The 20,820-nt window shown below is 51.5% G+C and overlaps 1 protein-coding gene across 5 annotated transcripts in view; it reads left to right on the top strand.

Annotated features, from left to right (window-relative positions):
- Positions 1-20,286, top strand: part of GNB1L (G protein subunit beta 1 like) — a 59,691-nt gene extending 39,405 nt beyond the window's left edge. For 4 of the 5 annotated variants that reach the window (XM_077874717.1, XM_077874718.1, XM_077874716.1 and 1 more), the window contains exons 6-7: positions 4,386-4,601; positions 19,707-20,286. In XM_077874717.1, coding sequence (XP_077730843.1) covers positions 4,386-4,601; positions 19,707-20,024 — 534 coding nt within the window. In that variant the 3' untranslated portion in view covers positions 20,025-20,286. The remainder of the gene's footprint in view (positions 1-4,385; positions 4,602-19,706) is intronic. The other variant, XM_077874719.1, reaches the window with a different exon arrangement.
- Positions 20,287-20,820: the final 534 nt, after the last annotated feature.

Raw genomic sequence — 20,820 nt, 5'->3', positions numbered from 1 at the left:
GCGCCCCACCGAGGGCGTCCTGCTCGGCAGTGAGCGGCCCGCAGCCTGCAGCCGTGCGCGGGGCTGGCCAGGGGGGAAGTGCTGACTAACCCGGCAAGCCTGCCTGGGCCCCGCGTTGCTTGGGATTACTTTTTGTTACTTCTTTGCCGCAGAGGCAGGAGTGGGCTTAACATGCGGACTTTCCCTGTGGCCGCACTTGGCATTTCTGAGTCCCAGCCATTTCCCCCTCTAGTCTATTCTTTCTGATTAGAGAGGGTCGGAGGGCATCTCCTGGGGCTGGCAGCTGAAGCCAGGGACCGCGGAGTGGGTCGCATGCCTGAGCCCTGGCAGGATGGGTTTCGGCTCTGAGACCAAGAGTGAGACCTTGAGAGGGGTCCTCCTGGGCCTGCCCACCTGCCTCTATTACAAGCCCCGTCCCTCCTCAAGGCACAGCCCCCTCCCTGCCACCCGAGTCAGCAATGCTCCAAGTGTACCTTTCTGTGTCTCAGGGCTGCTCGTATTTGGGGCAGCAAAGCCAATGGTCTGGGGTGTGCACCTGGGAAGAAGCCCAGGCAGTGTCTCTGCTGGGCAGAAACCGTGGTGGCTAGGTCATTGACCAGTGCCTGCCTTGGGGAGTGCTGCTCATAGACGTCTTCCCAGCTCTGTGCAGTTCAGCAGCACCTTCTGGAAGCCGCGCTGAGCTGCCTGAGATCAGGAGGAGGGGATCCTGCCGCACTGCTGGTTTGAGCTTTACACAAGATGGGCTTGGCACTTTAGAGATGTCTGTGAGACCAACAGCACCCACAGGGCCAGGCACCCTAGAGACCTTGCCCCACGCTTTTTGTCCCTCCAGGGACCTGCACCTTCTTGCCATTGGTTCCCCTACTGCAGCTTCTTAACCATTGGAATTTGTTTCTAATTGGAAATCTCTGATGAGCTGCTCCTGTGGTGTCCTGCCGCTGCAGCACGTCCCAGAGAGGAGCCCACAGGGAGCTGAGCTGGGGGGGCTCCAGGAGGCTTGCCTGAATGACGTGCTTCTGGCACCTGCAGGTTTGCGGTGGGGAACGCCCCGAGGCCATGACGCCTGGGGTTGTGGTGTGGCACTCACACTCCCGGGCAGGGCATTACGGCTGCATCCGCTCACACTCTGCTCCCTGGAAACACTGTCATTGCGTAATCATGTAAAAATTCCAGCAGAAAAATGTGTAGAAATGGGATGTACAAACTTGTTAAGGTAATTAATACAGTTGACAGAAGGACAAATCGAGTTTTTGTTAGTTGATACAGATCCAACGCAAAGCATTCTGTTAAAAAAAAAAGTTGACATTAATTTGAAATGTCCTTTTTTTCTCTCCAAACCTGAAGGTCCGGGTTGTAATTTATTAATCTGAGTGTGGCAGAGGAGCCTGACAATTCTCAGTGAAACATTCAGATGTATTCTCTTTTTTTAGAGTTTGAGAGCGTGCGCGCGAGCACATACATGCACACACACGAGTAGGGGTAGGTAGGGCAGAGGGAGAAGCAGACTCCCCGCTCATCGGGGAGCTCCACACAGGGCTCAATCCCAGGACCCCGGGGGCACGGCCTGACCCGAAGGCAGGCAGACACTTAACCACCGAGCCACCCAGGTGCCTCATATTCCTGTTTTGCTCTTCCAGGCAGCTGACTTGTAAAGGTCAGGAATATGTCTCACAGCAGCCCTGAGTGCAGGCTCCAGACCCTGGGCCTTGGGTCCCCTCTAGTGAGCTGGGCAATCCCCACAGGGCTGGTCCCAGGAGGTGCTGTAGGCGGGGCCTGCCTGCCAAAGTCCCTGCCAGCGCGCCCAGAGACAGGAGAGGACACAAAGTCCTTGTGGCAACTTCAGATCCTCACCCCATGGATTAGCCTATCACCAAAGGCCTAAGGCCATGAGACCGCTGCTCTGCCTATGCTGTCACTGGGGGCCACGGGCCACAGCACAGGGTGGGCAGCAGCCATCAGGGCTGGAGCTCAGGAGTTGGTCACCCTTGGCAACCGAGATGAGCCCTGCATGTCAGTCTGACTCCTGATTCAGTCACCCTGTGACACTTGGATAGGTGATGAGTAGCATGCAGCCGAGGTGCTCAGAACCCAGAGACCAGAGGCATCATGTGGACCCGGGCTACAGAGACAGACCAAAACCAATGTGCTGGTACTGGGAGGAGCCCCAGATGAGGGAGAATGTGCCCAGGGGATCAGAGGAGCAGGGCCCTGGGGGCAGAGGGTGAGAGGGAGGCTGGGTGGAGACAGGGTAGGTGGGAGGCAGGCCACAAGACAGATCACTGTCCTGGGGGAACAGACCCAAGTGGGTCCTAGGCGGGTTCCTCAGAGCTAGCCTCCAGGGTGGGCTCCAGCAGGTCTGCCCTAGGGGGTTGGCATGGGTTTCTGGTCCGCATGTAGACAGCACATCAGGCTATTCTCAACTGGCTCCCACCATCCCAGGTTCGGGTCATGGCAGGAGGCCTTTTCTGGAGAGGCACAGCTGTCTGGAAGGAGGTGCTTGAGCAGAGGTGCTGACCACTTTTAAAACACCCTGTACATCTCTGGAGAAAAGCAATATAAATCATTTTATACCACAACACTAATTTCCAATTGGGTGACTTGAAAGATACCAAAGTGGAGCTCTTCCCCATTACAGAACTAGAGAGACCACAGAGAAAGGTACCGACACTCATGGCTTCGCACGGGAGGCCAGATGGAGGCAGTGACCACGCTCGACTGCTCTCAACCTTGGTCCCTCCAGGGCAGGCACCACCAGCACTGGGCACACACAGGACCCATATCCTGACTGCTTGCCCCGTCGGGCCCCCTGGAGAGGCCCCAAGGATGGGCACAGGCAGCCACAGGCCAAGTGAAGCTAAGGAGCCTTTCTTTGTATGAACATGTAGTATCCTCAGAAAAAGTCTAGCTAGCAGACTAGCTCTGGCCTGGGAGGCTTCGCTGTGCTGTGGGCAGGTCTTCGTGGCTGTGTCCTCGCCATCCCCTGGCACCTCCACCTCCTTCTGATCAAAGTGCTGGTCTGCATCAGGCTTCCCCCGGCTCCCATCACTAACCAGGGCCCCGGTGATGTACACCACACCCTAAAGCCTCAGTTTCCCCTTCTGATGCACAGAGAGAGCCCTGCTTCCGTGTGTAGAGGGAGTAGTATCCACTCATGAGACACAGGCCCTGTGACTTCTGGCTAAACCCTGTCACCTTGCTTAGCTGAGCAGAGGTTCTCTCTGGGCGCTCTTGAATGTTGTGGAGAGGCACTCCGTGTGATGTGCACTACGTCTGGGCCCGGAGCCCCTCTGGGCAGATGGAAGCACCCACACAGTTCCTAAACAGGAGCTCCAGCAGGTGGGCAAGGAGAGCCTCCATGGTGCTGTGGCTCCTGTCAGCCCACGACCAGTGAGGCCCAGGCACTCTGCGCAGCGCCAGCCTGGCCGCCAGCAGGGGACTGTCCTGGGAGTTGCAGGTGACCTGGGAGATAGCCTCAATGACCAGCTCCCCCACCCCAGGACCCCATTCTTACCATTGACCATCCAGGGCTGGGGTCCAGGCCCAGAGTTCCCCGAGGCTCTTGGAAAATCCACTGGGGAGGGGATGTGCTTAGTTATTTCTGACACTTGAGTGACACAAACCCCAGGCAGCTCAGCAGGAAATGCAGAGAGGAGTGAAGAGCAAAAGGTATCAGCTGGCCTGTGCTTTGCCCCCGAAGCAGCCTGGGTCGCTGTCCCGGAGACCGGGCACCAAGCGTGGGGCTGCCGCTCTCGGTGCCGGGGTGACAGGGGATCTCGCGGCGCTCCCCTGGAGTGGTTGCTGGGGCTAGATAAACGAGGCGTCTGTCCCGGGTGCCCAGCCCTCTGACCCGCGTCCTCATTCATCACAATAGCTCAGGGCCGGCGGAGCTCGGCTCACACCAGTCAGCGCCCTGGCGACTCACCAGGCCTGGGGGGGTGGGGGGCTTCCGCGGCGACATTGACAAAGCACAGAAAGTTCATTTTTCATTGAGATGGAGCTCGCGATTTCCTTTGGCTGGCAGTTCTAGACAGGTGACCGGCCTCACGAAGGGGTGGCCGCAAGTCTCAGCCTGCAGGAGGGAGGCAGGAAGACGCAGCAGCACCCGGCCGGGTGAGCAGGGGCACGGCAGCGGGAGGCGGGGCGCCGCGCTGGGCGACCTCGGGCCCTGTGCCCTGCAGCCTCGGTCCTCGGAGCCCCCCAACAGCGGCCCGTGCCAGCCCGGCAGCGCTGGCGTCTGCAATCCGGGGAGGGGGGCACGCAGAGCCTCCGAACTGTTACCGCCCCTGGAGGACACGGGCCACTCCGCTGGCCCCCTCTCTGGAGCCCCTTCTCCCCGCGAACGTGCCGGGAACCTTTGGGAGCTGACTGCTGCGCTGTCCCCGCAGGCCGACTCCAGTCCCCGCCCACTCCTCCTGGCCGGCTATGAGGACGGATCGGTGGCCCTGTGGGACGTCTCTGAGCGGAAGGTGTGCAGCCGCGTCGCCTGCCACACGGAGCCCGTCATGGGCTTTGACTTTGACTCCCAGAAGGCCAGGGGCGTCTCGGGCTCCGCGGAGAAGGCGCTGGCTGTCTGGAGCCTGGATGAGCAGCAGGCCCTGCAGGTCAGTGCGCCAGACCCGAGGTGTCATTTATCCTGCTTTGCACTAACAGTCTGATAGGCTGAAACAATATTTAGGCATGAAGAGGAGTTGTTGCAGATCCCTGGCTAATTAATCACTGCGAGGCGGGGTGCAGGCCAGCCTGTCCGCAGGGCCGGCGCAGGAAGAAGGGGGCGTGGGCGTTTGTGAACCGTTCACATGGTTTGGGTTTCTCTCAGACCTTGGGTTAACAGCAGTCACGTCTTGTCCATCTAGAGAAAAGGCATGTAAAGTCCGGGAGTAGGCAAGTCCATTTGCAAAAACTCAGAGGAATTCGGTCAGTAAGGAACTGATTAATCAACCAAAACCAACCCAGTGTGGAGAAATCCACGGAGTCACGCCCCCGGGGCAGTGTGCAAGCCAACCCCCGGGAAGCGGTTCCTCACTGCCAGCCACAATGGGGAAGGGGTGTGAGGCCTCGGGGCGGAGCTGGGCGTTGCGGAAACCCTTCCCATAAGCTCTCCATGGACTTTCCCACATGGCTCTCGGAGCACTTGGGGGCCAGGTCTGGGCCTGTGGCTGGTGCTCAGCATGCACTGGCCCAGCCTGCACCCTCAGCCCTGTCTGGGGCCTGGCGGGAGGACTTGGGGGGTGGGGAGCCTCCTGTCCAGGCCTCACACTAGTGCAGGTACCAGGGGATGAGATGTGCTGTGCCTCTTGGCCCCGGGAGGGTGGCCTGGGTGCATTCCAGTGTCTTGTGGTGGCCAAGGAGTCCCCATTAACCAGGAAGCCTTGGAAGGCTGAGACTTAGCCACTTGGCTGGCGAGTAGAAGCTACTGTAAACCCAGGTCTGGTGGGGGAACAGGGCCCCTACTGCGAGACGTGTGGCCGTGGGGGAGATTGCCAGCAGAAGCAGCAGCAGGCTGGCCTCCTGGCCTCACCTGGACGCTCAGCGCTGGAGTCCTGGAGGACAGGACTGCCCTCCTCTGCAGGAGCTGTGGTGGGGACAGGAGGCTGAGGAAGAAGGGGTCTCCCCTCACCAGGTGGTAAAGCCTGGTCGCCTAGCCTGGCAAGCCTGCCTCACCTCACCCTCGCCAGCCTGGGCCCGCACAGCCAGAGGAAGAAGCCCTGGGTAGGCACATGGGTTGGAGAGGGGAGGAGCCGGCCCCAGAGAAAATCAGGGCACGCTGCGGTGCCTAGCAGGGATGCAGCATCGCCACCAGGTCATCCCGCAAGAGGGACAGAATGAGGACAGCTGGGGCAGACGTTTCACATGGTGGGTGAGGAGTCCTGGGCAAGATGGAAACTGAGTCGGAGCGAGGCAGGAGGTGCTAGAGAGAACAGTGACGCACATAGAGGCCCAGGGATGGACACAGCTCAGGTGCAGTGAGACCTGCGAGGAGCCCCTTCACGTGGAAGCTGGAGTTGGGGCCGGCATCCGACAGAGAATGATCCTGTCCGAGAACGGGGGTGAAAACCGGCACAAGTGGCGAGCAGCAGCCGGGGTGCAACTGCCGGCTGTCCTGGTGTGAGGCTGCCAGTGTCTCAGTGACCTGAGGGTGGGGAGCAGCCAGCCAGCCAGAGGAGGGAAGGAGCGGTCACATGTGATGTTTGGGTACACGGTGCACATTCATGCTTCCCTCGCACTGCTCCTTCCCAGCAGATCAGCTCGTGCCAGTACATGGCTGACTTGCAGTAAAGCCAACTACCCATCCGTCCTCTGTCCTTCTGTTGTTCCCCATGGGAAGGGGGTTAGACAGGCGTCCAAATGGAGCCAGGCCCAGCTGTGGCAGGGCAGAGCTTCTCATGCCTCCACCCCAGAGGAAGGGTCCCAAGGCCTTGGAACGGTGGACCTTAGAGGGATGGGGTGACTGTCATCATGATGGCTGTGGTCTTTAAGACGGGGGCACAGCCAGTATAGTGCTGGGTCTTTACATCTTCACTGGGTGCCGAGCCCAGCCAGGTGGGCCTTGGCGTTCTCTCTTGCTCCCCTCCTTCCTGCTCCTCCATCCTGCTGGAGACCAGGCAGGGCCCCCAACTTCCCACTGCGGGGTCCAGTGCCCCACCCCGCTGTGGCTTGAATCAGCCTGACCTTGTAAAGGCTGAAGACTCAGGTGGCTTCCCTGAGAACCCCACCCCGTCGGCAGTATCCCCAGGACCCCTGAAAGGGTCCCCTCTGGCCAACCTGGTCCAGATCTGCCTGGTGTCTGCTGGCTTGTTTGGGAAACAGCTGCTGGAACTTAAGACTTAAATTTATGAGGCATGTTCCAGTCCAGAGATGAACTTTTACTGTAGTGATGAACTGAAAAGTTAAAGCACAGGGGATTATTAATGAATTTGAAAGTTAAAGCAGAAGGGGAGCCAGGCATTGTGGACTGGACGTGGTGGTTACGGGACGGTGTTGCGCCGGGCGAGGGGCCAGGCTCAGCAGTGCACATCAAAGCAGGAGGACGGTGCTCCTGCCACTGGGCACGGCCCCTGAGAATGGCTGCGTTGCCCGGAGACGAGGGCACATCCGGTTCAGAGCTGGCCTCAGAGGCCCTGGAGATTCTCAGGTGGTGGCGCACAGGCCTCCAGGGAGGAAGCGTCAGGGGCCGACATCCACGGGCCTCCACGGGCATCCTCACCCCGAGGCCCTCAGTGCACCGCGCTGGCCCACTGACGCGGCCGCCCGCCCTGGCCCTCGAGCCACGTGGGCACAGATGTGCCTCACCTCGCAGCCTGCTGCTGCAGTCTCTAATGAGCCCAAATCAATCTCTCCCGGGCGGGCGCTGGGAGCAGAGACGCAGATGAGGTTTCCCGCAGCAGAGCGTGGGTAATGGGAACCAGATGGCGGCCGCGCCGCGTGCACATTCCTGGCACCTGAGGTCATGTGCTGTGAGAGCCACTAGTGGCCAGGGATCCTTCCCAGAGGGTCCTCATCCAGAATGGGTGAGGCCAGGGGCCATGGCAGTGACCGGGAGCCTTTGGCCACCCTCATCAGGATGTCGTGGCCTCGGGGGCACGTGGTGATGGCTGGGCCACTCGCCTGCCTTCCAGAGGTGGCTTTCCCTCCAGCCTCCAGGGGATTGGGCCTTGGCTGTCGTAGACACAGGTGGTGTGCAGACCTGCTCCTTCCTCCCACACTTGGGCAGGGCCCATGGCCTTGAAGCAGGGGCTGATTTACAGCCAGCAGTATTTTTAGGCCTTTAAGTAATATTGAGGCCCCCACCCCAGCCAGCCTGGGCCGGGAATCGGACCAACCACACTCCCCCGAACTACACCCAAGGCTGGTTGGCCAGGCATCCCCTTGTCCCGCTGTGTGTCCACGGCCCTCTTTCTCCCCAGCCCTGCCCTCTAAAGTGTCAGTAGCAGGACCTGTGGGACAGGTAGGCAGGAGACTACAGGGCCCTGAGACCAAGCAAATTGTGGATACAATCCGGTGTCTCTCAGGAACGAGCAAGCCTGCCTTGCAGAGAAAATGCCCGCCCAGAGGGAAAGAGTGACCTATGGCCACTCACAAAACAGACCCCTGCCAGCGTATGCAGAGATCGGGAGAGGAAGGGATGCCTGCCTCAGTTCTGGGGCTCCTGATACCCCAACACCATCAACAGCGGGGTAACCGGGGATGCAATTTAGTTTACGGAGACACAGACAGATGGCCCTGAACAACTCTTACTGACCCCACCACATGGGCACGGACATGCTCTGTAATGCAGAGAACCAGCAAGGCTCCAGCTGCCATCACCATGAACAGACCCTGTTGGACCCTCCTCCTTCTCTTCGCTGTCCTTCTCCTCCTCCTCCTCCTCTTCCTCCTCAAGATTAGGTCGCCATCAAGGCTTCTGCTGCTGCGTCTCTTCATTCCTGCCAGGGGAGGCCACTTTGTGCCTCTGCTCCAGGACCAGAGTCACTCCTGCCCCCGTGGGCAGCACAGGGCACCTTAGCCCCTCCCAGGTGGCAACACCGGCGTGGAAGGCATTCTCTGCCCTGGACCCAACTTCCAGTGTGTGAGGACCATGGTTCAGGGGCCTCTATGGAAATTCAAATTCTTCTTCCACTTGCCTTGGGTTCTCGGTGATCATCAGCAGAGAGCGGACTTGAAAGCAGCCCTTTTCTATTAACAAATTCACAACAGAGATGGAATATGAAGGAGGTGACCCTGAAGCAGGGCCCCACGTGGGTTCCAGAGAGTTCAGGACTCAGAACCCAGAGGTCCCCTGGCTACCCCTGGCTTGGGACAAAGTCCACAGGAGAGAAAAGGATGAGCGTTGGTGATGATCATCAGTCCTCATTCCCAGCAGCCCTGTTCGGGTCCATGAGCGTGGAGAGGACTTCGGGCAGATGCACACCCTCACACACAGGCACACGTGGGATTTGCCCTCTCACATTTGCACGGTGGCCCCGGCTCCAGTCCTCCAGCTCCAGCAGGTGCCCCTGGTGGCCTGGACATCGTGGTCCACAAATCGGTAGAGCCAGGCACTGAATAGAGCCCTGGAAGAGTGGGAGGGGGTCCCTGACTGAGATGTGGGGTGGGCGTGGAGGTACCCGGACAGGTCTCTGCGGGGCTGTCCAAGTGCTGATCGCACTGGCCAGGAACCCAGGCCATGCCGAGTAGAGGCAGGGGCTGTAGCGAGCATCCTGGGTGTGCTACGGGTGGGACAAAGGGCCGAGTTTGCTGCCAGGTTTTGGTAGGTTCTCATCATATTAGATCCTCCTTCTACTCCTAGTGGGGAAAGAATTTGGATTGTGAATAGGCGTTGAGCTGTCAGACTCATGGCTTTTCTTAAATCAGTTAATGAATTGCATTATTTGGCTTTTATAATATCAAAACAACCATATAGTCCTAAAAGAGCATGTCCATGCCCATGTGATGGGGCCAGTAGGAGTTGTTCAGGGTCATCTGTCTGTGTCTCTGTAAACTAAATTGCACCCCCTCCCCGGTTACCCCGCTGTTGATGGTGTTGGGGTATCAGGAGCCCCAGAACTGAGGCAGGCATCCCCTCCTCTCCCGATCTCTGCATAAGTTGGCAGTGGTCTGTTTTGTGAGTGGCCATAGGTCATTCTTTCCCACTGGGGCAGGCGTTCTTTTTCCTGCAAGGCAGGCTTGATTTTCTTCTTGGACTGATTTATGAGGTTTCTTGATTTTTTTTTTTTTTTTTTTTTTTTTGGTTAAGTTGCCTTTTTCAAAGAATTTGTCTATGGGCATAAACACCTTCAAGGTATTTTCACACTGCCCTTTTGTAATTGTTTGAAATGACTGCGTAGACTCTGCTGTATTTACAGAAATGACTGCGTAGACTCTGCTGTATTTACAGAACTGCCCTGGTTTTATCTGTGATCAGTCTTACCTTTGTTGATCTTTAAAAGCCTTTTTCTGTGTTCTCTATCGTATATCTATCGCTTATGGTTTGAAAGGAAAAAAAAAAGAAAAAGAAGGAAAAAAAAATCCCTTTCTGTTTCATCATTTCTGCTCTGATCTTCCCTTCCTTCCTCCTGTGTCCTCTGGGCTTGGTCTGTTGCTCGGACTTGAACTAGGTATGGAGCACGCTTGTCCTCTGCCATCTGTCCCCCAGAGGCAGCGGAGGCCTGTCTGTAACCCTCTAGTTGGCCCAGGTTGGGAGATGTCAGCATCTTCATTCTTGTGTGTGTGTGGGGGGGAACCTGAGTTTTATTTGTTCTCTGACTGCTGAGCCAATCAGCGTTTTTATGTTCCCAAATGTTTGATTTTTTTTCTCCCCAGTTATTTTTTATTTTTCAATTTCTAACTTCATGCCGTTGTGGTCGGAGAATAAGGTCTGAATGATATCAGCTCTTTGAAATGTGGAGGCCAGTCCAGTTGACATAAGTATTCCACATGTGTGTGAGAGGGAAGTGCTTCTCGTTGCTGGATGCACGGCTGTACCTGCACACACTCGGGCAGCCCTGGCAGCCGTGCAGTCCCTGCGCTGTGCATGTGACCGGGTGTCTCTGGAAGGGCCAGGGAGACCCTGGTGCTGAGGCACGTCTTGGCAACTGTGCCTGCATCCTGTGCGTTCCTGCTTCTGCATTTCGAAGCTGGCTTAGGAACATACGAGTTTAGAATCTTCCCAGGGACTGAACTTTTATACTTTAGTGACTCTGAAAAAGATTTTCACCTAAAAGCCAATTTTGCCAATTGCTAATAGGGTTCATGCAAGATTTCTTCTGACTTTACTACTTCTTTTACAGCTTTTTTTTTTTTTTTCAATCTTCTGCTTTCAACTTTTCTTTAGATATAGGTATCTCTCTCACAGAGCTGGTTTTGCATACCAGCATCTTGTCGCTGCTCTTTTGTACCATAAATGTTGTCTGGGCATTCTTACTCTTCAAACACTCTTCTTCTTTCAGAAGCTGGGAAGGCCGCCCGCTAGGGAACGTTTAGTGGGGGCCTCTGAGTGTGAATCTGCATGTTGACGGTGCCCATAGTTCTGGGTGCTTGTGTGGGTTCGCTCGGGCCCTCCACTGGGCTGTGAGGCTGCGGGGGGGGGAGAGGGGGGGTCAGTTCCCAGGCAACTCTCTAGCCTTTGTGGGTCTATCTCACTAGTTTTGATTTTGGTGTCTTCATTTTTATTCAGTTCATAATACTTTCTATTTCCCTTAGGATTTCTTCTTTGATCCAGTTGTTCCTCAGAAGTAGATTACTTAATTATCAAATATTTGTTGATTTTGTGGATATCTTTAATCCAGCTTAATTCTGCTGTCAGTGAAGGAACCTGCACAATGTCAGCATTTAGATATTTATTGAGGCTTGTGTTTGGCCCAGCACATGCTACGTTACATCTTGGTGAAGACGTGTGTTCTGCAGTTGTTGGGTGGAGTGTTCCGTCAGCGCGACCCCGGTCGAGGTGGTTGGTAGTGTTTGGATCTTCCTGCTGATATTTTCATCCAGTTTTCTGCCAGTTACGGAGTAAGGTCTTTGAATCTTTGAGGGTGGTCATGAATGTGCCTATTTCCCCCTTTCTGCCTTTGGGTTCATGAATTTTGAAGCACTGTCCCTACGCACATTTAAGATGGTTACCGCATCCTGCTGAGTGGTCATCGTGAAATATCCTTCTGAACCTCTTGTCATGTCTTTTCTGTTTTAATTGTAGCAATTTCCTTTTCTTTAAAAATTTTATTTATTAGTTCATGAGAGACACACAGAGAGAGGCAGAGACACAGGCAGAGGGAGAAGCAGGCTCCATGCAGGGAGCCCGATGTGGGACTCGATCCTGGGACTCCAGGATCACGCCCTGAGCCCAAGGCAGACGCCCGACTGCTGAGCCACACAGGTGCCCCCATAATTTGCTTTTTTTCATTGAAGTGCGGTTGACACACAATGAGTGGTTAGTTCCAGGTATAACACATCCTTGTCTTGGGGTCGGCTGGTCTGACACTAATGCAGCAGGAGCAGCTTTCTTGGGTTTCCCCTTTTTGAGTCATGTCTTATTTTCAACCTATGTCCATCTCTTTATTCTATTTTATTTTATTTTCAACCTATGTCCATCTCTTTATTCTATTTTATTTTATTTAAAAATTTTCATTTATTTATTCATGAGAGATACAGAGAGAGAGAGAGAGGCAGAGACACAGGCAGAGGGAGAAGCAGGCTCCATGCAGGGAGCCTGATGTGGGACTCGATCCTAGGACTCCAAGACCACACCCCTGGGCCAGAGGCAGGCGCTAAACCGCTGAGCCACCCAGGGATCCCCTGTCCATCTCTTTATGTTTAAAAAGCATCTTTTTGTAGTCTTGCTTTTTAATCCTTTCTAACAATCTTTGCCTTCTAATTGGAGCATTTAGCCTGTTTGTACTTAACGTAGTTATTGATGTGCGTGGCATGAAGTCTGCTACCTTGATATTTGTTTTCCACCCATCACCTCTGTTTTTGGCTCTGTTTTACTCCTTTCCTGCCTCCTTGTGTGTTAATCAAATATCCATTTCTTAGTTTTCCATTTTATTTCTCCTCTTGGTTTCTTTGATATAGTTCTTATCATTTTCTTCTGAGTGGCTACTTGCAGCTCACGGTACGCATCATTGACGTACCCACCTCTACCCAGCCAGTGTTGCCACCCCGCTCCCCTGACTGGTGTCATCACCACATGCTAGAATGATCCCATATACCACCCTCCCACCCTATCTCCTGCTGCTGTTACACATTCTACTTCTATACGTCTTATAAATTCCACTTTACAATGTTACTGGTTTTGCGTTAAATCATCAGTTATTTCTAAAAACTTACAGGAAATAAAAAAGCATAATACAGTTGACCCTTGAACATTGGGTTTCAACCGTGCAGGTCCACTTATATGAAGACTTTTTTTTCCCAGTAGGTTCCATGTCCAGTGGGGAGCCCAGGTGTGGGGCTTGAACTCATAAACCTGAGATCAAGACCTGAGCTGAGATTGAAGACCCAGGTGCCCCCAGATTTTTTTTCTATAAGTACAGAATTATAAGTATATAAGTATAGTATTATAAATGTGTTTTCTCTTCCTTAAGATTTTATTAATATTTTTTCCTCCAGCTTAGTTTAGTGAGAATATGCAATATATAATTCTTTAGTTAGAATATTCAATATATAATACATATAACATACAAAATATGTGTTAATTGACTGTTCATGTTATCAGTTAACAGTCAACAATAGGCCACTGGTAGTTTTGGGGGAGTCAAAAGTGATACATGGATTTTCAACTGCACAGGGAGTCAGCACCCCTAACCTACGTGTTGTTTAAGGGTCAACTGGAGTTTCTGTTCACCCATCTGTTACCATTTCTGGTGCTCTTTGTGTAGATCTGAGTTTCTGTCTGGTTTTATTTCCCTTTATCCAGAAGAACACCCTGTAGCATGTCTTGAAGTGTAGTTCTCCTGGCAAAAGATTCTCCAGCTTCTGTTTATGAACAATGACTATTTCACCCTCTTTTTAAAAAAAGAATTCTGCCTCGAGTGTCTAGGGATGGTGGTTTCATTTTTCTTCATGCACTTTAAAGGTGTTCCACTGTCATCTAGTGTCCATAGTTTCTAGTAAGAATTCATCGTGGCTTATCATTATTCCCAGACCCTCCATGCGGCTTTCAAGCATTTGTTCATCTGTGGTTTTTAGTACATTGACTCTCCTGGAACTTCCATGAGTTAGACAGTTGGATATCATTCCATAGTCCCTGAGGCTTTGTTCAGTTTTCTTCAGCCATTTTCCTCTTTCTTCTTCAGGTTGAATAATGTCTATTGATATGTCCTCTGGTTTACTGACTTTTTTTAATGATTAAAATCTGCCATTCTGCCTGTCCTACAAGCTTTTCATTTCAGTTGCTTTTTTAAAAAAGATTTTATTTATTCATGAGAGACACACAGAGAGAGGCAGAGACACAGGCAGAGGGAGAAGCAGGCTCCATGTGGGGAGGATCCCAGGACCCCGGGATCATGTCCCAAGCCAAAGGCAGATGCTCAGCCACTGAGCTTCCCAGGCGTCCCTCATTTTAGTTATTAAGCTGCTCAGTTATACATTTTCTATTGTGGGTTCTTTTTTTTTTTTTTCCATAAAACACTGGTTTTTAGAACAGTTTTAGATTCACACAAAATTGAGAGGGAGGTACACACATATCCCACATGTCCCTTGCCCTCCACCCCCACGCATGCACAGCCTCCCACATTATCAGTGGCCCAGCAGAGTGGGACAACTGGTACAACAGGCAGGTGTACACTGACACACTATTACCCAGAGTCTACAGTTCACCGTGAGTTCACTCTTGGTGGTGTGCTTTCTGTGGGTTTGGACAAACATATAATGACATGTGTCCACCATTATAGTATCACATGCAGTGTCTTCACTGCCCTAAAAATCCTCTGTGCTCTGCCCAGTGATTCTTCCTCCCCCACTGACCCCTGACAACCACTGATTGTTTTGCTCTCTCTATGGTTTGGTTTTGCCTTTTCCAGAACGTCATATGGCTGGAATCATACAGTATGTCACCTTTCAGAATGGCTCCTTTCAGTGAGTGATATGCATTTAAGGTTCCTCTGTGTCTTTTATAGTTTGATAGCTCATTTCTTTTTGGCACTGAATAATATTCTGTTGTCTGGATGCACCACAGTGTATTTATCCATTCACCTATTAAAGGACATCTTGGTCGCTTCCCAAGTCTTGGCAATTATGAATAAAGCTGAATAAAACTGATGTGAAATATTTGGGGGTGGGGGGGAGAGGGAGAAGAGCGAATCTTAAGCAGATTCCACACCCAGCATAGGGCTTGACTCAGGGCTCAATCTCATGATCCTGAGGTCATGACCCGAGCTGAAATCAAGAGTCAGATGCTTAACTGACTGAGCCACCCAGGCCACCCCACAGTTTTTGTATGGATATAAAGTTTCAGCTCCTTTGGGTCAATATAAAGCATGCAATTTCTAGATCACATGGTGAGAGTACATTTAGTTTTGTTAAGACACCACCAAGCTGTCTTCCAAAGTGACTATAGTGTTTTGCATTCCCGCCAGCAGTGAATGTGGGTTCCTGTGGCTCTATGTCCTTGCCAGCACTTGGTGTTGTCAGTGTTCTGGATTTTGGCCATTCTGACAAATGTGTAGTGGGTATCTGACTATTTTTTTCTTGGTTATTGTTATTGAAGTATAGTTGACATACAGGGTTATCCTGGTCATTTTTCTAATTTGCATTTCCCCGGTAACGTGTGACGGAGGCCCTTCTCACGTGCTTACTTGTTGTGATCTTTGATGAGGTGTGTGTTACACACTTTCCCCCATTTTTTCATCAGGTTGTTTGTTTTCTTATTGTTGAGTTTTATTGTATGTTTTGGATAATAGTCCTTTATCAGGTGTGTCTTCTGCAAATATTTTCTCTTGTTCTGTCACTTGCCTTCTCATTCTCTTGCAAGTGTCTTTCACAGAACAGAAAGTCTTAATTTTAGTGAAGCTCAGCTTATCAATCCTTTCTTTCATGGATCGTGCCTTTGGGGGTGTATCTGAAATGTCATTGCAAAGCCCAGGGTCATCTAGATTTCTGTCTTATGTTACCTTTTATGATTTTTATAATGTTGCATTTTATATTCAGGTCTGTGATCCATTCTGAGTTATTTTTTGTGAATTAGAGGCGTGAGGTCTTTGTCTAGATTCATATTTTTGCACGTGGATGTCCAGTTTTTCCAGCACTGCTTGTTAAAAAGAGTCTCTTTTCCTTCGTTATGTTTCCTTTGCTCCTTTGTCAAAGATGAGTTGACTCTATTTATGTGGGTCTATTTCTGGGCTCTCTATTCTGTTTCTTTGATCTGTCTCTTCTTTCATCAATACCACACTGTCTTGACCACTGTAGCTTTATAGGAAGTCCCGAAGTCAGGTAGTGTCAGGCCTCCGACTTTGTTCTTCTCCTTTAACATAGTATGTTAGCTGTTCTGGGTTGATTCTTTTTTATAATCTCCATTTTTTTTCTGCTAATAATTCCTGTCTGTTCACTCATCAGGGCAATTGTTCCTTATAATTATTTGAATGCGTTTTCTTTCATTTTTTTGGAACATATTTAAATAGCTGCTTTAAAGTCTTTGATATGTTCAACATCTGTGCCATTCTGGGCCAGTTTCTATTTACTGCTTTTTTTTTTTTTTTCCAGTGGACTGGGGGTCATATATTCCTGCATCTTTGCATGTCTAATACATTTTTGTTTGTATGCTCAACATTGTAAGTGATACATGATAGAGACGCAGAATTCTAATCTTTTGCTCTGAAGAATATTTGCTTTTGTTCTTGCAGGCAGTTCAGTTACTGGCTGTTCACCTTGAGCTTGGGTAGTCTTGGGTTGATTCTCTGTTGGAGCAGATATGTGGAAAACCCAGGGTCTTTCCCAGGCTCCTCTGCCTCTCCTTCAGACTGTGCAGAGCTCCGTCCCTAGCATTGTTACAGTCGGTCCAGAATAGGCCCTACCTGAAGGTTTGGTCCTTATTCCCAAAGCAAGACCATTGTGGGATCTTAGCTGGTCCTGAGTTGTCAGGCAGTGTTTGTCTCAGGCTGACTGGATCCACGATCACTATTGATCTCCTGTTCGATTTAACCCTGCTGTAGTCACTGTCTGGTAAACCTCATGTGGTGTCTGGAGTATACACAGCCCAGCTCTCACACAAGGACTGATCGGGAGCCCAGACACGACCTTCAGTCCGTCCCCCAGTTGCTTCCATGCTGCTGGGTCACCCCACAGACTGAGCTGCTCTAACTGCCCCCACACTCCGATCTCTGCCTCTCAGCTTCACGTGGCCTCTGTGCACCACGTAGATTCCGTAGTGGAGACGTTTCCCTGGGCAGATTGCTGCTAGAGTGTTTGGGGGGCTCACGTCATCAGCTGCCCCTCCCCACCTATTGTCCATGACCTGGACATGGTTGCTTGATATATTTTGTCCAGCTTGATAAGTTTAATAGCATGAGGACTGGTCTGGTCTCAGTTATACCATTATAGCTTTAGCCACGTTCCTATTATTTTTGCTTCATGAACAATATGCCTGTTTATCTCTAGGATAGTCATAGCTCTTCATTGTGAATTGTACCCTTTATCATTGATAAATATGGTACATAGTCTATCTTCATGCTTTTTTTCTCTAAATTCAGTGTTTCCTATTACTGACATTGGATCCCCGTTTCTCTTGTCTGCACTCTCCTGGTATATCTTTGCCAGTCATTCTTCTGGGGTCTCTCTTACACATAGCACAGATTTGGATTTAACTTCAGAATCTAATTTTAAATCTGTTGAGTATATTTTTGTGGAGAAATAAAAGGGCAAATACTAGGAAAACATGGCATCTAGTGTCAGCAGTGGGGAAAGAAGTAATGGTTTAATCATTACTTACAGTGGGTTGTCAAATAATCTCACAAGTATGAGGTTGACTATTGTATCGTAGGCCCCAAATGACAAAAGGTGAGTAAATCAGTGAATTTAACAGACATCACATCTCTCTCACTATCCTCCCATATTTCGGTTAGTTACATAACCGGTTCTATAGCCATAATCCACGTATTGTTTTAGATCTAATCCTACTGGTAAGTAGATTCCTTGCTTTGCCAGGTCATCTGCTAAAGTTCTCTTGTTATCTCTTATGAGACCAGAGTTAATCTTCCAGTCCTTCAAGAAGAGCTTACGGGAGCATATTCTTTAAGTTCTTACATGTTCAAAAATGCTTGTCTATTGTTTTTATACTTGAGCAGCAGTTTGGCTGGATATAAAATTCTTGGACCATGCCTCCCTTCATAGCCTCCATGTCTGCTGGCACAGAGGTGGCCAAGGAACATTTTGAGGACAGCCTAAACCTTACCTCACAATTGACATGATCTTTTTGCCTGACTGCCAAAACGGGTTTTTTAGCTGTTAATTCCAGTGATTTTCCTAAGGTCTATCTTAACACTGACATCCTATGTCTTGTCTTTAGATCTGGAGCATAAGGCTTTAATTATCTAGAAATTAAAATTTATTTTCGATATCACTGATGTTAGAGCACCGCTATCTTCCACGTCTGCTATTTTCTCTCCAGTCCATTGTAACTGTTTCCCTTCTTTCACTTTGCTCGCTTTTTATCATTACTGCTCTTACTGTCTTATTCCAGTCTCCTTCTACCATTTCCCATTCCCCTCCAGTTCTCTGAGTTCTGCCTTCCTCTTGTCTCCTGTGCTCTGTGAGTTCAGCTTTCCTCCTCTGTGTTTTGCTACTTTAGGTTCTTGTTTTATAGAGGTAATTGCTTCATGAGGTTTTGTTTTGTTCAATTATAGCAAAAAATCCTTGGTGACAATTTTTGTTCACTTCCAAGAAATGTTGCCATTTGTTTTTCCATGTTTCTTTTCTCCTTTTCCTTTGTGTTATCTTTGCAGAGATGAGCGATTCTTGTTTTTTTTTAAGATTTTATTTATTTATTCATGAGAGACACACAAAGAGGCAGAGACACAGGCAGAGGGAGAAGCAGGCCCCACGCAGGGAGCCCAATGTGGGACTCGATCCTGGGACTCCAGGATCACGCCCTGGGCCAAAGGCAGGCACTAAACTGCTGAACCACCCAGGGATCCCCGAGATGAGTGATTCTTAACTGAGATTGCCAGGGCCCCATTAGGAAGTGAATTAGGAGAAAAGGGTGTGCTGATGAGGGATTGCAAAGGCAACTTCAGGGGGACAGGAGCTCATGGTGCACAGGGCTAGGCCAAACACAGGATCAGTAGAAGGAAGTGGCTACTGTGTATTGCCACAATGATGGCAAAGTGCCTTTGTTATTTAGTGTGTGGGGACAGAGATGCCAGGTTCCAATGCATGAGACAGTGCCATATAACCATGAATGGCTGTGACCACAAAGGCAGCTCTGATTCCCTACCTGCTGCAGGAGGCGTGTGTCGGTGAGGGGTCATCACCCAGCACTGACCGTGGGAGTGCTCAGCCTCCAGAAGAAGGTTGGCTCCCAGTGCCTCTGTGTAGATAGAACACGCCCATGCAATTCCTTGTTTTGTTTTGCCTGCCCTCCTCTTGGAACCGAGCTAGGGACTAAGGTTTCTGCCATGGCCAGTGTGGCAGGCTCTGCAGGTCTACACCTTCAATGCTGTCCCCTACTGGCCGGGCCTGCACCTACCAGCTCCCCCTCTTGGTGGCCCTTCAACCCCTCTCTGAAGGTGGACTTTGTGTTTCTCATACTCATGCTGTGGGGTGGGTGAATTTCCCCAGAAGGGAAAAATGCAGACTTTATGCTGCTCTCAAGCTGGGGATGCCTCTTGCTTAGATTCTAGAGGGCAGTGTATTTCCATGGAGAGGGACCCCAGGACCCAGCCCACTGAGGTGTCTCCTGAGGGGCTGATAGGGAAAGAAACAGAGTAGCCCCTAAATTGTTCCCAGGCCTGGTGTAGAGGAGCAGCTCTGCGGGGCCCCCGGGGCTCTCTGAGGGAAGGGCTCAAAGTCTCTGTCATAACCCAAGGACTATGCCAAACACAGTAGTCAGGCTGCTCCCCTCAGCAGGTCTGTGCCTGGCTCCTGGGAGACAGGGGCTAAGTTTGCAGGAGCATACAGTCATCTTGGTGGCCTACATTTCACTCCATGTTCTGGCTGCTAGGCTGGGGATGTCCATGGGTGGGAGCCCCTGTGACATGTCTAAGAAGCCACTTCATGGTTCTCTGTGCTGCTCTTACTTATAGGTGTGCCGAACTCACGAACTCACCAATCCTGGGATTGCTGATGTCAAGATCCGGCCGGACCGCAAGATCCTGGCCACTGCGGGCTGGGACCATCGTGTCCGTGTGTTTCACTGGCGGACAATGAAGCCACTGGCTGTACTGTCCTTCCACAGTGCTACCATCCACTGCGTGGCCTTTGCCACTGATGGCTTGCTGGCCGCAGGGTCTGGGGATCAGCGCATCAGCATCTGGTCGCTCTACCCAATCAGCACTGACTCTTCCACTCCATTGTTGGGACATACGGAGGGCGGGGAGGTGGGTGCCCATGCTTCGGCCTGACCCAGACATGTGGAACCGTGCATCAGGACCCAGGAGAACTAGCCAGTCACAGTTCTCCTCCTCCTCCAGTTGCCAGAGGTGCCTGGTCCATGGAGTCTTCATTTTCTGCACAAGGCGGGTTTCCTTTCATGATATACAGCATCTGTACGACAGTGACTCTGCAGTCTACAAGGAGTAACTGGGCCAGACACCTGGGCATCTGTGGCTCAGGTGAGGCCAGCCTGGGGCTGCTTTACAATAAACCTCTAGATGTACACCTACAGGCTCATGGCACAAATTCTCTGAGATGACACCCTTGATTCTCCCTTAGGGTTGACTCCAGAGAGCTATCCTCAGACCTTCCACCAGGCAGGGCAGTTGACCCTTGTCTAGTGGGGGGGACACCAAACGTGGTCCCCAGGTCCTGCTGAGTCCTTGGGGCTCCTCACCCCAAAGATGGCTAGGAGCTCCTGATGCACAGGGCTGAAGCCAGAACCACTAGAAAGAAGTGACCAGACCCCTCAAGGAAGCAAGGCAGAAGGAGGGTAGGCTGTGGATGATGGCAAAGGCAAAGTGGGCTCGTGGTTCAAGGCCAGGCCAACCACAGGATCCATGGGAGGAAGGGCCGCCCCAAAGAGGGGAAGACCAAAGACGGCAAAGTGCCATCTCCAGGGTGGTTTCAGGATAGAAAGCATGGCAGGAATAAGTGGGGCTGACACAGCCATCAACGCAGTCACAGCCATTGCTGTGCACCCAGGGCACCTGGGAATTAGCAGCTGACGCAGGTGGTGTGTCCAGAGTCTCCTTCCACACGTGG

The sequence above is a fragment of the Canis aureus genome, chromosome 27 (assembly GCF_053574225.1).
Source record: "Canis aureus isolate CA01 chromosome 27, VMU_Caureus_v.1.0, whole genome shotgun sequence".
Classification (NCBI taxonomy): Eukaryota; Metazoa; Chordata; class Mammalia; order Carnivora; family Canidae; genus Canis; species Canis aureus.
This window is presented reverse-complemented; position numbering and strand designations above follow the sequence as displayed.